This window comes from Diprion similis, chromosome 1 (assembly GCF_021155765.1).
Source record: "Diprion similis isolate iyDipSimi1 chromosome 1, iyDipSimi1.1, whole genome shotgun sequence".
In the NCBI taxonomy this organism is placed as follows: Eukaryota; Metazoa; Arthropoda; class Insecta; order Hymenoptera; family Diprionidae; genus Diprion; species Diprion similis.
The window spans coordinates 4,232,769-4,250,558 of record NC_060105.1 but is presented as its reverse complement, the minus strand read 5'-3'; the positions used below and the strand labels follow the sequence as shown (position 1 = coordinate 4,250,558).

General features: G+C 36.6%; 1 protein-coding gene across 10 annotated transcripts in view; it reads right to left on the bottom strand.

Annotated features, from left to right (window-relative positions):
* The window catches only part of LOC124408835 (rap guanine nucleotide exchange factor 2-like), an 81,271-nt gene that overhangs the window by 25,054 nt on the left and 38,427 nt on the right, over window positions 1-17,790 (bottom strand). For 9 of the 10 annotated variants that reach the window (XM_046886451.1, XM_046886118.1, XM_046886526.1 and 6 more), the window contains one exon: window positions 725-800. In XM_046886451.1, coding sequence (XP_046742407.1) covers window positions 725-800 — 76 coding nt within the window. Of the gene's footprint in view, window positions 1-724; window positions 801-6,861; window positions 7,247-17,790 lie in introns of those variants that run through there. The other variant, XM_046886294.1, reaches the window with a different exon arrangement.

Sequence of the window (17,790 nt, the reverse complement as noted above, 5' to 3'; positions counted from 1 at the left end):
AGTACATATTGAAAAGGCGTTCGATACTCCGTGAAGCAAGCCGGCTGCTGTATGGCCAGAGTACAATTTAAATAATAAACAAGGCTTGTCCGGGTGGCTGAAAGGGTTGTGAGAATCGACGGGACGCTGGTGGAAACTCGAAATGTTAAGTGTTTTTCTTCTCGTTTTCCCTCGGGATCTAGGTATTGTTTAAGGATCGCAGAAAAAGTTCTCGCAGTTTTCCTATAGCCAAAATTGCATTTTTTAAATATTGTAAAACATGGGTAAATTTAAATAAAGTGCCAAAAATATCGAAAAGAGGCCTTTATTTCACACGAAGAATGGCGCCAGAGATCCGTTCTCACAAATTAAGGACTCTACGAGGGGTTTGAAGAATTTTTGGGGTGAAATTCACCCCCGCTGACCTATTAGGGTTAAAGATTTGAAGTCACTTTATACGTTTAAAAATCAATTTTCATCAACAAGGAACGATAGCAGCGAAGCAACGGAATTTCAGATGTATATAGAGGATGATAGGGCAAAGTGAGCACCTTAAAATTTTTGATACTTTAAGTTTTCTCAACTTGATTTCACGCAGACTTTTTCTCGAGAAAGCTAGATAATATTTAAAAATAATTGTTTATATAAAGACTAAAAATTTCATTTTGATTTCAGACATTATTTTCTTAAGGGGCCCACTTCGCCCCACAATCTCCTAAATAAGAAAGTGAATTTTAATACTCACGACAATCATCTCGGAGGGTTCCAGGACGAAGCATTCGTTCGGCCTCCGGGCGCTTCCTCCCGTCCGCTTACCAAAGCTGAAACACAGAAGGTGGACGAGGTCGTAAAGTTATTTGATACGCACGAAGTCACCGCACACAGGCTGAAAAATGTCTGATAAACGGTTACATGGCAGCGGTTGGTATGTACACAGGGTGTGAGACACGTGTATTTCACTGACGACGGTAAAACGAGATTGAGGTAATTGTTTATCTTACACCCTCCGCGTGAAAAAAAAGAAAAAAAAAAAAAAAAAAAACACGCACATACAGGGATAAGAGATCTTACTGGTCGACTTACTTTACTCAGAGATATAGGTCTACTACTCATCGTTCCCTATTATTTCACATTTCACTTTTTGCAATTGTCGCTGGATCTGCATTCGATTGCAAAATCTCTTTTTGGTAAAACATACTTCGTAATATGCAGAATTAGAACATTTATAGTAAAAAAATATATAGTCGACATGAGTATTTTTTTTTTAAACAAAAACCCTGATGTGTCCTTCTGTTCCTGCACTTTTTATTAAAATCTGCGCACGTTTTCTTCTTTTTTTCACATATGAATACCGTCTATGCTAAAACCAAAGGATAATAATATTTGAGGTGTGACGTAAAGAGCGAGACACGGGTAGCCTCGTAACAAGAGGTAGAAAATTTTTGCAACGAAAGCTCAATCACTGGCAAAGCTTCTTTGAAAATCCAACGCCTACGTTTTTCTCCGTTCCTCCTCCAACCTTGCAAGTGCGTATAATTTGAACTGAACGTTACGCGCGAGATTTTTAATAAAACGAGAGAAAGGTCAAGTGCTCTCTTCGGTATAACAGGTTTGAAGCTTATAATCCGGCTGTTTGTAGCGGGACGTACAGTTTGCCAAGATTTTATAAAGATTTATAACGAGTCAAGCGAAAGCGAAAAACAAAACAAGGTGAAGGAAAAAAAGGAAGAGAAAAAAGAAACGTTAAAACGAGCTTATTTCTTGCTGAAGGTATTCCTGCTGAACTGCGACTGAAAGGTCAGAACAGAGCAGGTGTACGAATGATGTAAATCTACGTGAAATATTGAAATCCGACTAAAATAACCGAATTTCGTCTCACGAGTGCAGGTAATCGACAACTCCGTTCGCGTAATTCGATTCCCCTAATTCCGCATACCTGTGCGCCTATATATACATATACCTGTACATATGTACACCTATATGTATACATATACCTATATTATGTATCGGGACGATTGGCAGGTGTCACAAAGAGAGATTTGTCAACGTTTGTAGTTAAAAACCGTTACTCTTCCTATTTTGCATCTCTGCACGTGATTCGATTTCACGGACAACGATCACACCGTGCGCGGCTTTAACCCGACGAAAGTGCTTCTCTCCTCCACTTTTTATGCCTACTATTTTCTCTTCTCTTTTTCCTCTTTTTGGTACATAAAAATTTAACAACTTTTCGATCCGGAGTTTTGTTTGATGAAAAAATAACAACAACCAGAAGCAAAAAAAAAAAAAAACGGATAAAATAAAACAGAAAAAAGGGGGGAGAATTTTGTTTCAACATCAAAGTGAAACTTTTCAGAGGGCGGGGGGGGGGGATATATATATAGCCTGTAACGCCTGCAGCATCAAAATGCAGCAACAGCAGCAGCGTGCAGTGCAGTGCAGTGCAGTCTATATACTTATGCACGTTTGATTCGGTTAGCAGTTAGCAGACGGAGCGCCTTGCGCGATGCAACCAAGCGTACAGCGCCGCGATCACAAGTTGCCTGCACGGTGGGGTTGAATAAATATATTTTTTTTTTTCCAATTTGCATGTTTTTTCTTCTTTGCAATTCGCATCTTTTCGCGTGCTCGGAATTTTATCGCGTTTTTTTCACCGCTGCCGATCGGATGATGAAAATCACTCGTCACGGTAGGATTCCATTTGTTTTTTTCTCATTCTATTCCGTAAAAAGATAAGAATGTACGATTTACAGGTGACTGGGAATTTATTTCGTTGACTGTTCATTTGGTAGGTAAAAAGAAAAGAAAAGTAAAGAAAAGAAAAAAAAAACGGGATCGTAATTTGTGAACGAACCGTGTGAGAACTAAAAAATGAGGTGCGGGTAAAAAAATTTGGAAGGATCAATATTTCGAATGACCGATATATCAGGAAATTTGAAACATGCGAAAATAAAATAATGAAGAATGAATTGTTCGCGATCTTGATATTTCGAAAGTGTTACTGATTAGTCTAAGTCATTCTAATCAGTGACACTTTCGTAAATCAAGATTTCAACTTTCGTTATTTCATTTTCACATATTTGAAACGTTTTGATCCCCAGTCATAAAACAAAGCTTCAAAAAACGTGTTAAAAATTCATCTCGATTATCATAACTGATGCAAAAAATTATCAAGCAAACTTCCGAAGCCACCAACATCGGCTGGCATGAATCGCGAGCGTTTAATTGTAGTTCCGCAACAGTTACGTATTAAACGATCGGCTTTCCACGCCGCGACGTCGTTGTGGACTTCAGAGGAGAAATTGCAACTATCTAGGTACTAAAAAGTCGGAGAAATCCGTAAAGGCGATCGGCATTGCGTCCTTGCCTGCAGTCCTTGCTATTCCTCCTCTCTGTTCATAATTAACGGCTAATTGTTAAACGAACAGCAACAGCAACAGCAACAGCAGCAGCAGCAGCAGCGTTGCTGAGCTAAGCTAATAACTGTTGCCTCAACTAAACCGTTTTCATTGTCCCGACCTCCGCTTTACGCTCCAGCGTCGTATACAGTGTACACTGTACACCTTATACACACCTTCCATTCCATCTCTACGGATATTCCTCGAGCTGTATAACTTATACACACCTTATATATATATATATATATATATATACACTGCTTAAACACTGTTAGCATCCAAGAGAGCTGAGGCGAGTCTCTGTTCTCGGTTCTTGGCCAAGCAGCAGTGCATTTAACGGGGGTTTTAGCTGCTCTACGCGATAAAATAAACCGTCGCCTTGTACTTACTCGCAAGCAATATTCTATACGAGAATGTGAGAGAGAAGACAGAGTTCGGTGTTGTAACGGAGGAAAAGTTTTCTAACAAATTCGCAGAACTACACTCGGAAATTGAATTGAATAAAGAGAAGAGGAGAAAAAAAAAAAAATGTTGCGTACATTATGTAAAAGGAAAGAATAAATAATGGTGGGGGGAGGGGGGAGTTGAATTAAATTGGAACTAGTTCAGCGGTTGGCGGTGGACTTCGGGGTAAAAACAAGATATTTTCATCAACGCATTTTTCGCGTATATTATTCTCTGTTGGACGAATCGTTCGGATAAATTCCAGGAATTTTGTAATATTTTTTTTCTCTTCTCTTTGTCTCTGCTAATCCAAAAGATTCGTTCTCGGTAGTCGATTGTTCTGCGAAAATATGATTGGAGTATTTTTTTTTCCCCTCTTTTTCTTCTCTTGCATTTTTTTTTTTAAATTGTTTTCTTCAAATCATTTCTTTAACGAAGAATATTTTGCGACCCCAACCTCTCAAGTAATTAAAACAAGTGAACAGAGAAAGAAAGAAAGAAAGAAAAAAAATCATTAATTAGAATCAGATCAAGCGACGATTAATGTTTTAGGAATGAAGCCCCAGATTTATATCTATATATGTATTTGTATATGTATAAAAAATATTAAAGTTTTATCCTTTTTTTTTCAGCGTGTAATATTTCTCACTAATTGAACATTTCTAATTATTATACAACTACGCTGTTCCGAGAAATTTAAATAATAAAAGTAAATGATGAAACTGATCAGGAAAAGAAGCTAGGAGATGAATAAAAACAACCATTTTTAAATCTCCGATATTTATGCCTTTCTTTACTGCAGGAAAGATGAAGATGACTCGAGAAAAGATATTTCCCAATTACCTAAAACAATTATTAGCGAATGAAAAATTGCAACGTATAAATAAGCGGTTGTATATATTTATATTCTATTAAATAAATCAACCATTCAGTCCTTCGAATATTACATAATATACCCCGAATCGAAATATCACGCTACGATTGAATTCGCGAATACCTTATAAAACATTCGAATCGCGAGAATATACTAAACCTTCTGCCGCGTTATACGATAGGGAAGAAAATATTTTTCTTCTCCCCTTCAGATTCCAAGGGATAAGAAAATAAAAGAAAGGAAAAGAGAAAGGAAAATCGGTTCGATGCTGCACGACTCGACAAACACTTTATTATGCATATTCTCTCTCTCTCTCTCTCTCTCTCTCTCGCTCTTTAGCTTTCCATTAACGCCCTCGAGGACAGTTTGTGAAAATGTTTACGACCCCCATCCCCTGCCACCCACCCAAAAAAATGAGTTAAAAATCCACCGAAAATCTCTTTGACATTTTCGCACTCCGAGGTTTCATAACATAAACGTGATAATTTCTCGCCCCCCTGAACACATATTTTAGTTCAGCGTTGCTTCAAAATCTGCTCAGCGTTTAAAATAAATATTCTCGACATTTCCAGATTCACCCTGTCAAAAAGAAAGAAACAAATCTATTCCAAATATCAGTTTCCCAAATCAGGGGTCAGTTTCGACCATTATTCCAACCCATTACACCAACTGTACAAACATTGTTACAAGAAAATGTGATACAAGTAACAAATGGGTGTGATTACAGTTGTTAAAAATACTAAATTTTATTGTTATCGAAAAATTGCAGCTATTTGTTTAGTTGACTCCATATTTTCCGTCAAATAAGTCCTTAATACCAGTATCGAATTATATCGCAATAGCTGAAATCAAAATATTAATATACAAGTACCAGTAGCCATAGTAAGGTTAAAAAAAGAACCTAAAAATAAATAAATAAATAATTAAATAAATAGTAACACCTCAGACTAAATTTTCTGGCTATACAGCAACAGAAAATTAATTTCAATCCATTTTTTTACACCTGAAGAATGATATTTTTCGGTTGTGGTAAAAAAAAAGGAAAGGAAAGTGAAATCAAAGAGAAGAGAAATCATTCGGGAAAAGTACGTGGGGCATTCCGTGTCAAATTAGCCGCATAAGAAATTTAATTTCATTATCTCACCCTCTTCGATTCTAATCTCACCGATCGAAAAGGATTTCAGAATTTTTTTCAAATTTTTTTACCCACCGGTGAAATTTGAAAAAAATCGACAAACCAAAGCGCCGTTTTTAAACATCATCTGAAAAACTTTACTCAATTTCTATGATTTGAAATGTGATTTTCAAGAATCACACGGTAAACGGGATCTCAATATTTACTACTTTTTCGCAAGTTTTCAGTTTTTCCATATCGGAGTTGGACTTTTCTTTTTTTCTGTTCTCCGATTTAAATAGATCACGGTATCATGAAAATAGTGTGATTCTGCAATCTATTTAGATCGAGATATTGAAAAAAAAAACAGAAACAAAAAAAAAATCCCGACATGGAAGAGCTGAGAACTTGTGAAAAAATGCTACATATTGAGATCCGATTATCGCCTGATGCTCAAAAGTCACATTTTGAATCATAGATTAAGTGTAAATATTTTCAGATTCACGTTATAAAAATGGCGTTTTCAGCACTGGTTTTACGATTTTTCAAAAATTTCACAACAGGCCTCAAGAAAATCTGAAAAAATTCTCGAGACCCTTTTGGCTTGGTAAGAACATCGTACTAAAAACTGATCAAAACCGAAGCTGAAGCCAAAGTTAGCAGCCAAACGTGTTAAAGACTTTTTGGAAAAAAAAACCAGTCTCACTACCTTACGCGAATCAAAATTAGAACATTTGGCTGCTAGCTACGAAAAAACCAAAAATAATCTATTACTTTTAACAAACTCTACGAACTGAAATTTACGAAATTTTGGTTTCATAATCACAATTTCAAAAAAAAAAAATACGAAACAATCGATTAATCTATTAACTTTCCCCGATTCAATCAACTCTTGTTGAATTATACTTTTTTGAGCCCGAGATTAATCGATGCATCGATTATTTCAAGCTCAACGGCCACCTCTAATGTACCGCATGGCCCGCTAACTTCACGTGAAATGCCCCCCGCGTATAAGGTAAGCTCTTCTCTGCGACGAGCGTTGAATCTCTCACCAAACGGAAAACCTCCTCCTGGGAAAGGAGGGCGGGGGCGGCGGTTGCGCCCTGTGACTCGTCCTGTCGACGCTCTCGCTTCTGAGGGCTTGAATGGCCCTCGGCAAGGCTCTGAAGGGTTCGGCACCTCCGTGGGCCGCAGGTCCACCCCCGTGGAAGCTGTTCCACCTCCGCACCGGTCCCCTGACTCCCCCGGCCGCAGCAGCAGCAGCAGCAGCAGCGCCAGAGTTAGAATTAACGGGGGGTTGCTGGCACGTGTGTTTTCGCATCTCTGGATGTGACGCGAGGGTGAAAACCACCACCACCTCCACCTCCTAGCTCACCTTCCTCTCGCCGCCCGATATTCCCCTCGCCAATTACCCCCCATTGTTCAATATTATTCTTCTTATTATTATTATTATTATCATCAATATTTTGGGTTCATTTTCTTGAACGAAATTTGATTCTTTATTATAATTATAATTATTATTATTATTATTATTATTATTATTACTTATAGCGTCTGTTCACTCTCTCTTTACAATTGTTATAATATTCTTTCTCACATTTAATGTATGTGTAACATATTGTAATATTATCTCGACGCAATTCTTCTGATTATATTCACAACATTTGACTGCAAAGTTTCAGAGCGCACATTTTTCACTATACGTGTATATAAATATACACACATAAGGAAAAAAAAAAAAAACAAATCGAAAATCAATTTGATCTTGAAATTATCGTTCTTCATATATATATATATATATATGCGGAGAAGAAAAAAATAAAATCACCATTAGTATACAAGAGAAGAAAATATTTCATATCTGTGCACTGTGTATGCAATAGCACGTAGGACGAGTGACGACTGATCGCATATATGAGCCGGAGGAGTTCTCGGGATGCCAAATCTGTATAATATATACCTATATGATAAAGTATATAGTATATATAGTAGAAAATATAATATAACCCGCAGCAAGGTGTCGCGATAACGCGGGGCGGAGAGGGGGGGGGGGGGGGGAGGGGGTGTTATTTCGTCATCGTCTAAAGAGTGTTGATAGAAGGGTAGAGGGCGGGAGGGGGGTTGAGAAAAATAAAAAGGAAAAAAAAGGCAAGAAAAGAAAAACAAACAAAACGGACGCGGCAAAGCGAGAAGCTGGAGACCGGTAGACGAAATCCGAAACCGAAACGGTTGCAAACGTCTACAATTCATATCGCGTCTTATCAGCTCAACTCGGAGCCACGGGGTGATACGAGGCATGTATGTACTTACGGTGGGAAAGAAAAAGGAAAAGGAAGAAATAAAGAAAAGAATATACATATATGTATATTATATATATGTATATATATTCCCCATGTACGATGCGGCAGAGAGAACTATAAATCCAGATTATATAATATACCAACCGTATATTAATATTATACAAGAGATGTTTTAATCGCAACTCCCCCCCCCCCCCCCCACCCCTCTGCCCGAGTCAACGCGCTGCGCATACTATCAAAATGGAAAAAAAAACAAAAAAAAAAACATCATTTCGATATTTTTTTTTTCCAATATTATACCGAAATAATTTTTCTGCAACAGTTGACTTCCTTTTCGTTCTAATTATCAATTTCATTTTAATATATGTATAATTTTTCTTCGCTTCTTCCGCGGCGCGTTTCTTGAAAATAAGCATCGAGGGAATATAAATTTCGATAATACTGATCTGTATAGACGTGGAATTTTAAACACCGCGAGTCTATAAGCTGCGCAATTCTACATATCCGTAGGTATGTACATAGAATTGACGATTAGGGGCGTATAGCCGCGAGGCGTAAAAGCTACGCATTCGTGTCATCGTCACGGATTAGTACCAAGCAGGAACAGCGACAACAAGTTGCGAGCTCCATTATCTGCATGCCACTGACCATTCAATATGCACTGTAATAACGACGCCTATACAACACGACGTGTGCGTGTGTTTGTATTACTATCGCTAGACGAGAATTTAATTATCCAAGCTCGGTCATTCATGCGAGGCGCTTGTGACCGTTGCTCCGCATCCTCAGCGTGTAAATATATATATATATATATATGTATGTATGTACCTATGTATAATTGTAATAAAGTTTATTAATTTTTCTTCTTTTTCAATTTCGACCCCCCCCCCCCCCCCCCCCCCCTCCCCCGTACATCATCTGGAATTTGATATTTATAATCAGGTTTGAATTCCGACGAAAAACTAACCGGAATTTCGACGACTGTCTAACCCTTGAACCCTCTGGGTAACTGGAAATATTTTAAGGGTCGCCTTGACCTCGGCCGGCTTGAATTAAGGGAAAAAGTGGGCGGGCGAGGCTCCTTGTTGCATACCTGTTCCCATGATTGGTGAACCTGCGGGAACCGTGACGACTGCGCGCAGGTATAATCCCGGTTCACCTGCTTGCAGGCGTTTCTATAACTAACCCGGAGGAGTGAATGTAATGCAGGTAGGGAGATGGAAGGAAGAATTAAGGAAAGACATATCTTCTCCGTGTCATGTCGGGGGACTAAAAACGAAATTATCTCGATATCACGTAGATTTCACGCAGATTTGATTTCTTTTCTAATTGTAAGATGTTAAAAAGTGGACTAAAAATTAAGCGACAGATATTTATTTTTTTTTTTTACTAATTTGCCGTTAAATACTTTAACGAAGGGATGAAATCAACCTCCAATTAAGGCGGCATGTCGAGGAGAGATTTGAGAGTTTATTTATCTTTCCTTTTTCTTTTTCTTTAAATTGAGAAAATTATATTTTTCATTTCTCGTTGTATAAGAAAACTTTTTCCATTTGGATTGTTTAGAAAGAAAAAAATAATTGTGTTCTCGTGAGTTAAACTCACCAAATTAATCGCCTCTTGACTATGCCTTACTTTGAAGAGTGGTTTCATACCCCCTTAAAGTGTTTAATGGCAGATGAAAAAGAAAAAAAAAAAAAAAAAAAACATGTCGCTTAGTTTTTAACTCACTATAAAATGTTGCAAAAAAAATCAAATCGGAGGGATCGATTTGCGATTAGAAGAATAAGAAAAATCGATAGAAAAGCTTCAAGGGATCGCACTAACGTTTTTCAACGATGATTAAATGCAACGCGTTTATTTTATTTTTATTGTTTCCCTGGTCATTTTCTCTCTACATAAACCCTTAAATTTTTCAACTGGAACAATTTTGCCGTGTTCTGTTATTTCATCGTGCATTAGGTATACTACGAATCGTATACCAACGTTAAACGAACGATATTTTGTTTATACAACAACGTGCAATGTTTAACCTTTGTAAACCGAAAGCTACGCAGATTCAACAACAAACAACTGCGATGAGAATTCATGATAAATTGTATGCATACGCAAAATTTCCGGCTTGTGATTTTACATGCCCAAGGATATATATGTATAATCCGTTTTCAGTATTACTGCGTGTAGAATCCCCATGTACATATGCTATATATATACCTATATGGGTTATACATACACGCATTATATAGGAACGTACATAAATAAAACCATCAATTATTTTATGCCTAACGAATTATACGCCCATCCGGCTGAAAATCCTGTTTTGCTCCCCCGAGTAATTAACAACAATTTACATCCCTTGTTCGGGAGAGCTTGCCGTATTTATAATACCTATGATGATGAAGATGATGATGATGATGATGACGATAATGATAGAGATAAACTTTGACATTGACCTTACAACTTCTGACCGGCTAATTGGAAAAAATTAATCCGAGATGAGTGTATAAGAAAATGGATCCTTGACTCTTCGAATATATATCAGAGAGTTTGTTCATCACGTAATACAAGACTTATTTAATAAACATACCAAGTCGATCGAATTTTATTATTTCAATTTAATCTACATTTCACAGCTGTAAGCTTATGTACATATTTCGTAACAATAATATTGTGCGATTTAACTTTGACCGTCTGAACGTGTATAATCTAATTCATCAGTCAGACGTTAATTAATTCAGGACTCGACCCACTCACTCGACAGCTTATAATACAGAGCACGTCCCCCCTTACGACGATGAAACGAGAAAATTTTGTTTTCAACGGCGACCGTCGAAAAGCGCAGGAATGAACAAGAGAAAGAAAAAAAGTAAAATTCAAATTAAAAATAATAATGTTAATAATAATAATAATAATACAGAAAAAAAAGCGACAAAAAAGTAATGACAAAGCTCAACCACCAACCAACCTCCCCCTCCCCCTTCCCCGAGTATTTCTACCCTGCTAATTTTCAACTTTCGACCTAACCTCGCAGCCCCCCCCCCCGCACGCTTATAGCATATTAAAAGCTGAAAGCTCAGAGGCTGCGCGAAAATTATTATTACAATATTATACAAACGCTGAGGGTTAATTCTGTGTATAACGAAAAAAATTCGGCAGGTAAAGTATTTCGGTCTAATGTCGTCGGCGGTCGAATTCCTGAACAAGCGGATACTTTGCTCGGGGCAGATGAATGGAATTTTACTACCACGCTGGCAGCGGCACTGACATTAAGAGAGAAGAGAAGAGATCCTACCTCTCGGAAATTCTTTAGTTCACAGTTTGTGTTACAGAGAAGGTGATGAAAGTAACGACACACACGTAAAAGAATTTTTATCATTTATATTTGACAGATTTCTTGTCGCAGGTTGTCATTGAATAATTTTCACCTATATTGCAAATTTTTCGTAAAAGGTATAAAGTTTAAGGTTTACATACCTATATATATATATATATATATATATATATATATATATGTATTAGCAATTATCGAAATAGCAAAGTCGCAAAATGACAAAATGACCAAAAACGTGAAAAGTTTTATGACGGTTTTTTACCTTTCTCATTCATTATTATTTATGTTTTTATTTTTCTAATAAAAATCTATCCCACCCCATTAATTTCAGGATATTTTTTTTTTTTTTTTGTGATAGATGTGCCAAGTGCATCACGGTGTTAAAGATTGACGATCAATTATTTATTCACCAAGTATTAGAATAACGTTGTGAAATGTGAAATTTGAAATTGGATATAGGATCTCTCTCTCCCTCTCACTTTCGAAGTAATACCCCAATCCTACGAACCCTCGGCTTCTCTTCTCCATATCCCATAAGCTCGCAGCATCCGGCGCAGACAATATTCTAGACACATGTCGTCTCACCGAATATACGCTTGTATTTTCAACGCTGGCAGCCGGCGGTCACGGCTCTTCGATCCGATCCTCGACTTATACATATTGCAACGTGCACAATACGCAGTAGGCACGACTGTAGAACCGCGAAACTGTCGGGCTGCAAATATGCAAGTTAAAGAAAAACCCTCAAGGAATAAGAGAAAAAGGATGAAAGTAACTTGTAAGATCGAATATTCAATAAAAAAAAATGTTATGTTTATAATAATAAACGTTTAGTTCAAAGTGGTAAAATATTGCGATAAGCACCTGCTTAGCAATCGTTAATAATAATATAACAACAACGACAATAATAATAATAATAATAATTAATACAGTTTATTTCCTTTAATTTTGCAGAGATCCTGGACAAAAGATGCGGAAGAAAATTGACGCGTGAAAAAAAAAGGAACGAAAATTATAAAAATGGAACAAATAAGGAATGAAAATACGAGATATGATGTAGAGATAAGGCAGTAAAAAAAAAGAATATCAAACAGAAAATATATCCGTGACCCGAGCGAGTAGATGATAAAAGTAGTTACCGGAATTCGGATTAGTATTCACGTCGTGTCGCACGGCTCGTGGCTCGTGTGTAACAAACATACGTAATATGTTTTCTGTTTTTTGGCCCTTCAACACAATTATAATACATCTATACATATATACAATAAATATATATATATTTATATATACGTATTACAATATACAACCCCTCGGCACATTTTTTGAATTCGTTTCCTGTTGCGATTCGCGAAGGGCGAGAGAGAAAGAGAGAGAGAGAGAAGGAATCTCATATCCTCTGCGGCGTTTCTACTCCAGGGTGTCAACAATTCGTAGGTGTGTATATATATATATATATTTATATATTCTCTTATTTATTTGCTTTTTTACCTTATTTCACACCACGTGCGATTTTTGCAGGAAATTCCGTTCTCCACTAGCTATACCGACTAATTAATCAGTTTCTTTTTCTCCGTGTTAGTTTTCTTTTTTTTCTTTTTTTTTTTTATCAATTTTTTTTTTTTTTTTTTTCCTGTTTCATTTTTATAACAAATCTCGACGACGTTTCAACAGCAGATCTTTATACGAAATACCGACGACTCTGCGCGAATAATAATTTTGTTAGAATTTCTTTGCAACGTCAATCAGTGTGAAGAAGACGTTCGCAAATAATGGCTTATTGAGTCATTTTACATACCTATATATACGTATATGTATATGAAAAATTACTATTTTAATTACACAATGTACGGTATGCGCGTACTCTGTAGTCGTCTAATATTACATATATAACACATAATACGTATATATATATACCCTACTATAGATGTTCTTTTATACTTTATACTTTGCATGCGGGATCGATCTCTGGGGCGCATAAAAGACCCCAGAGAGCCAATCGCGTTTTGTGTAATTGTGAAAAGGTACGTTGATGTGTATGTGTGTGTGTGAGTATGTTTGTGTGTGTGTTTGTACGACCTATCAGTTGGAATTTAATTACGTAAGTATGGTAGTTGCTGAACGATCTTATACGTAGGTATAAGTATTAGTTCTACCCAGGAACAGAGACATCGCGATCGTTACGAAAAGTAGTTTATTACGTATACATACTTGTGGAAGAACGATTTTTTTTTTTTTTTTTCTAACAATAAAAAACTACGAACATCGTTACGCTGGTTGAAATATTTGAAAGAATTGCACAGAAATGTGAGGAAAAGAGAACGATTGAACACAAATTATTTATTCGACGCCGAATCTTATAATGAAAAAGTAAAGAGAGAAAAAAAAAAAAAAAAAACAAACATAGCGAATTTCGTTAAAACCAAAGTTGAAATTTTACTGACCGTACGATAATTATTACAATACAATACGAGCGATAGTGAAATATTGTAACAATAAAGATGCGAGATTTAATTAAAAAATTATTTTTTAATCACTGTATCGTTTTATTCATGCACACAACGATTCGTATAAATTGTAAGTGTATAATATCGTGAAAGTTTGGTTTTCATCGTTCGATCCTTGTTTTTTTATTCTTTTTTCTTTTCTTTACTTTTAATGGTATATTATAACACGTTTCAATTTAAAATTTCGTAAAAAATAAAAAGGATTCGTCCTTAATGTTTCCTTTTCTATCTCTTCTTTCGAAATTATTTAACAGTTATACATTTCATGTGTATATATATATAATATATATACATCGAAGAACACTGAAACTCATTTACCACGTATATACCGTGTATGTATTAACTTATACGCTCACCTATTAGCTAGATAACTACATTATACCTTCATGTAATAATCGTATCATAAAGTTGAAAGCTAAAAGCATATAGATACCTACATAACCGTCTGTGTAATAACGCGAGGAAACAGTTACGCCTGCTGTACAACTTTCTATACATCATCCTATATAATTATCGAATGTATTTATTTATAATTATAAAATATAGAATTAACGCGAAGGAAAGATTGATAATCAAAGGAAATAAAATCGAAAACGATCAAATTTTTACAAGTTTTTACAAAACAAGAGATATTCTTTTTTTTTCCTTCAAAATTTTCCTCGAATTTTTGTATAGAAAACGTTACATTTCCTCCTCTCGATGTAGGTATTCGAGTCCTCGAGGACTAGAATCACTGATCGAGAGCAGGTCTGGTAAAAGGGAGAGCAAGTATCCGCACCCACGACGGAAGAAACGTGTCTATGAGGCCCCATAGCTTTCGGGAATGGGGCAATATCCGAGGTCCAATATTATGGGGGCAAATGGGACAAGGCAACTTGGTATCGATGGGACGACACGGGGGCCATATGCTCGACATTAATAGAATCGACCATGCAGAGGTTCTCACTCCTCCTCCTCCTCTTCCTCCTTCTTCACTATGTATTCAGTAATATTCAACGTCTTTTTATACTCCGTTATGCGTTATATCATTATCATTATTATTATTATTATTATCTTTTTATTGATCGATATTTGATGTATTATACCTTATAAACTCCGAGTAAACTCAGAGTAATGAAAAAAAAAAAAAAAAGAAGAAATTTGATTTACCGCGATTCTCTGATTCTAAAAAATAATTTACTTCCGTGTGAAAACGATTTATAAGAAAGTTACGTTTTTTTTTATTTCCTGCTCATCATAAAATACCCGGAATTTTCCAGACAGATAAAAGAAATTCCCTGACTATTCCAGGTTTATCCCGATTTGTCGCCACCCTGTTATCGTAATAAAATTAAATGCCGAGTCATGAATAATCGGGAAAAGTGTATACCTAAATATAAATTCGTTCGTCGGATGTGCGTGTCGGGGGTCAAACGGATAAACGAGAAGAACCAACCCCCGTTTAATTTCGGTTAGTGTGCAACCGAGCACCGATCCCGACCCCCCCCCCCCCCCCCTACCCTCGCCACATTTGCAGGGGTTGCCGAAGTGCACAAGGCATTTATGTCGAAGGGTAGGTATATAAATAATATAATGAAAGTGCACGCCGATGTTGTTCGTACGGTCCGCACACATCGGGGTCAGAGAGTTTGTATCGGAAACGAAGGATCGCTTTTCCCCCGCCCCTTCCCCTCGCTTTCCTTTCATCGCGGTTTCGACACACGAGGAGGTGAAACGTCACCCTCCATACCGTCCAGTCACCCATCTGTCCAAACGAGTCCCGTTGATAATACGATGCAGTTTGCCTTGTGGTTTTTGTTGCGACAATAATACGACACGGTATAATTAATGTGCGCAAATTGCAGGGGGTTGGTAAATTTCGCGAGCAAATTTACACGTCTGAAGAATTATCAGATTTCTTGTTTTTTTTTTTTTTTTTTTTTTTTTTTTCATCTTGAAGCTTGGTGTAGAGGGTACGAAAAGAAAAACTTTTACCGGGTTTTACATCTTTTGGATCACGGATTTCATTTTACGGCGCTTAAACATACGAAGAGCCATTTTTTAACGAACAGCTCCAATCGATTGGCTTTTTTTCAAATTTTCCTCGTAAATCCTTTGTCAAGAAATGAAAATTAACAAGAAAAGAAAAGAACAATTAAAACGTGAGAAAAACGCAATTAAACCTAAATTTGTACCCTTTATAAATTCATGATTAATTCAATTTTTATCACTTTTCAATTACCTCTTTCGCCTGTATATAGCCTCTAAACCAAAACTACACCAGCGTGCCAAAATTTTCTTTTCCTATCAAATAATGTATGAAAAAAATTTCAAGCCAATGGATCGGAGTTATCGTTGTTTTTGGAAGCATTAAATCAAAAGCCATGATCCAAAAAATCCAAGACTCAGAGTGAAGCACGATTTTTCTTGTACACTCTACACCGTGTTGAAAAAAAAAAACAAACAAAATCACCAATAGTGAAAAGTTTCAGGGCAGAATGCCTCATACATAATGAACTCATTAATTAATTGTTATACCCGGCACAGTTGTATAATCAAGGTATATTGTTAATTAACAATAAACCCACGTGCCCCCCTCGCAACTGCGGCGTTAAATGTACGGTATAGTTAGAGAACTTGCAGAAGTACGCGAGTAAGTAACTATGTGATGAAAAATAAACTATAAACCACGCCATGCGGCAAGAGCGTAGCGAGTTGAAACAGTAAAATTCCCGCCCTGCACCACGCAGTAGGTAGTAGGTATATACAAGGTACGTACATAGACTGAAACGGAGCGTAAATCCTCGACTATGTATGTACGAGTAAATATCCTACATAAAACAAGAAGAACGAGAGGCAGCAGCAGGAAGTTTGCCCGTACTTTCGCCGTTTTCCATTATTGTCATTTTCTCGCTTTGCTTTTTCTTTTTTTTTCTCTTTTTTGTTTATTTACTTTACTGGTTTCTTTTTTTTTTCACTAGCGCTTTGCTTTTTTTCATCGATTTTTCCTTCCCGATGCGATGATGATTTCTTTTTTTTTCCCCCCTCTCCTATTTCAGGTTTAATATGCCTAGTAAAACCGAGCCTATTTTTATTTCTTTTCTCACATTTTTCACGCTCAATTTAATGCATGCTCCCCCCCCCCCCCCCCCCCCCCCCCACCCTGCCACCTCTCGCCGGAGTGAACAAAATAATTCGTGCTCAAGAAAGAAAGAAGGAGAAGAAAAGATCCGCGGAGATTCCCGTTTTTTTATTCCTTTTCTTTTGAAAAAAAAAAAAAAAAACAGCGTGAGAAAATCTTCGGTAAATAATCGATATAAATATTTCCAAAATAGAAAATTAAGATGGAAATTTATATATATATATATATATAAAAATGTATCCCCCGTATACAGTTACGTAATAGTTGAATTCACGATCGTTATAAATGTATAAAAAATTTTATCTACTTTTTCTTTCGCTGTCAGATCGATGTTTCGTAATGGAAGAGCAATAACGACAACGTGCGTCGACTACTTTCAGTTTCCGGTTTGATTTTCCCACCCACTCGTGTTACCTTTTCACGCTACCGCGTATGCATATAACGTGTAGTAGTAGTTAGGTATATAGATTATGACACAGAAGTAGGCGCTGAGATGCATGTAGAGACTCAGAGACCTGCAGTAGCCCTATCAATGCACGTGATATGCGATTGCGAGAAGCGGAGTCACGACGATCGATCCTCGAGTCTAGTCGCGGCGATGAGACAGGCCACAATACATGTATACACGTATACAGTTATATATACATATATGTAATAATATGTATGCCTATAATGTGTTGTTTTAATCATAGAGAAAAGAAACGTGTAAACTTTTATTTTCTTTT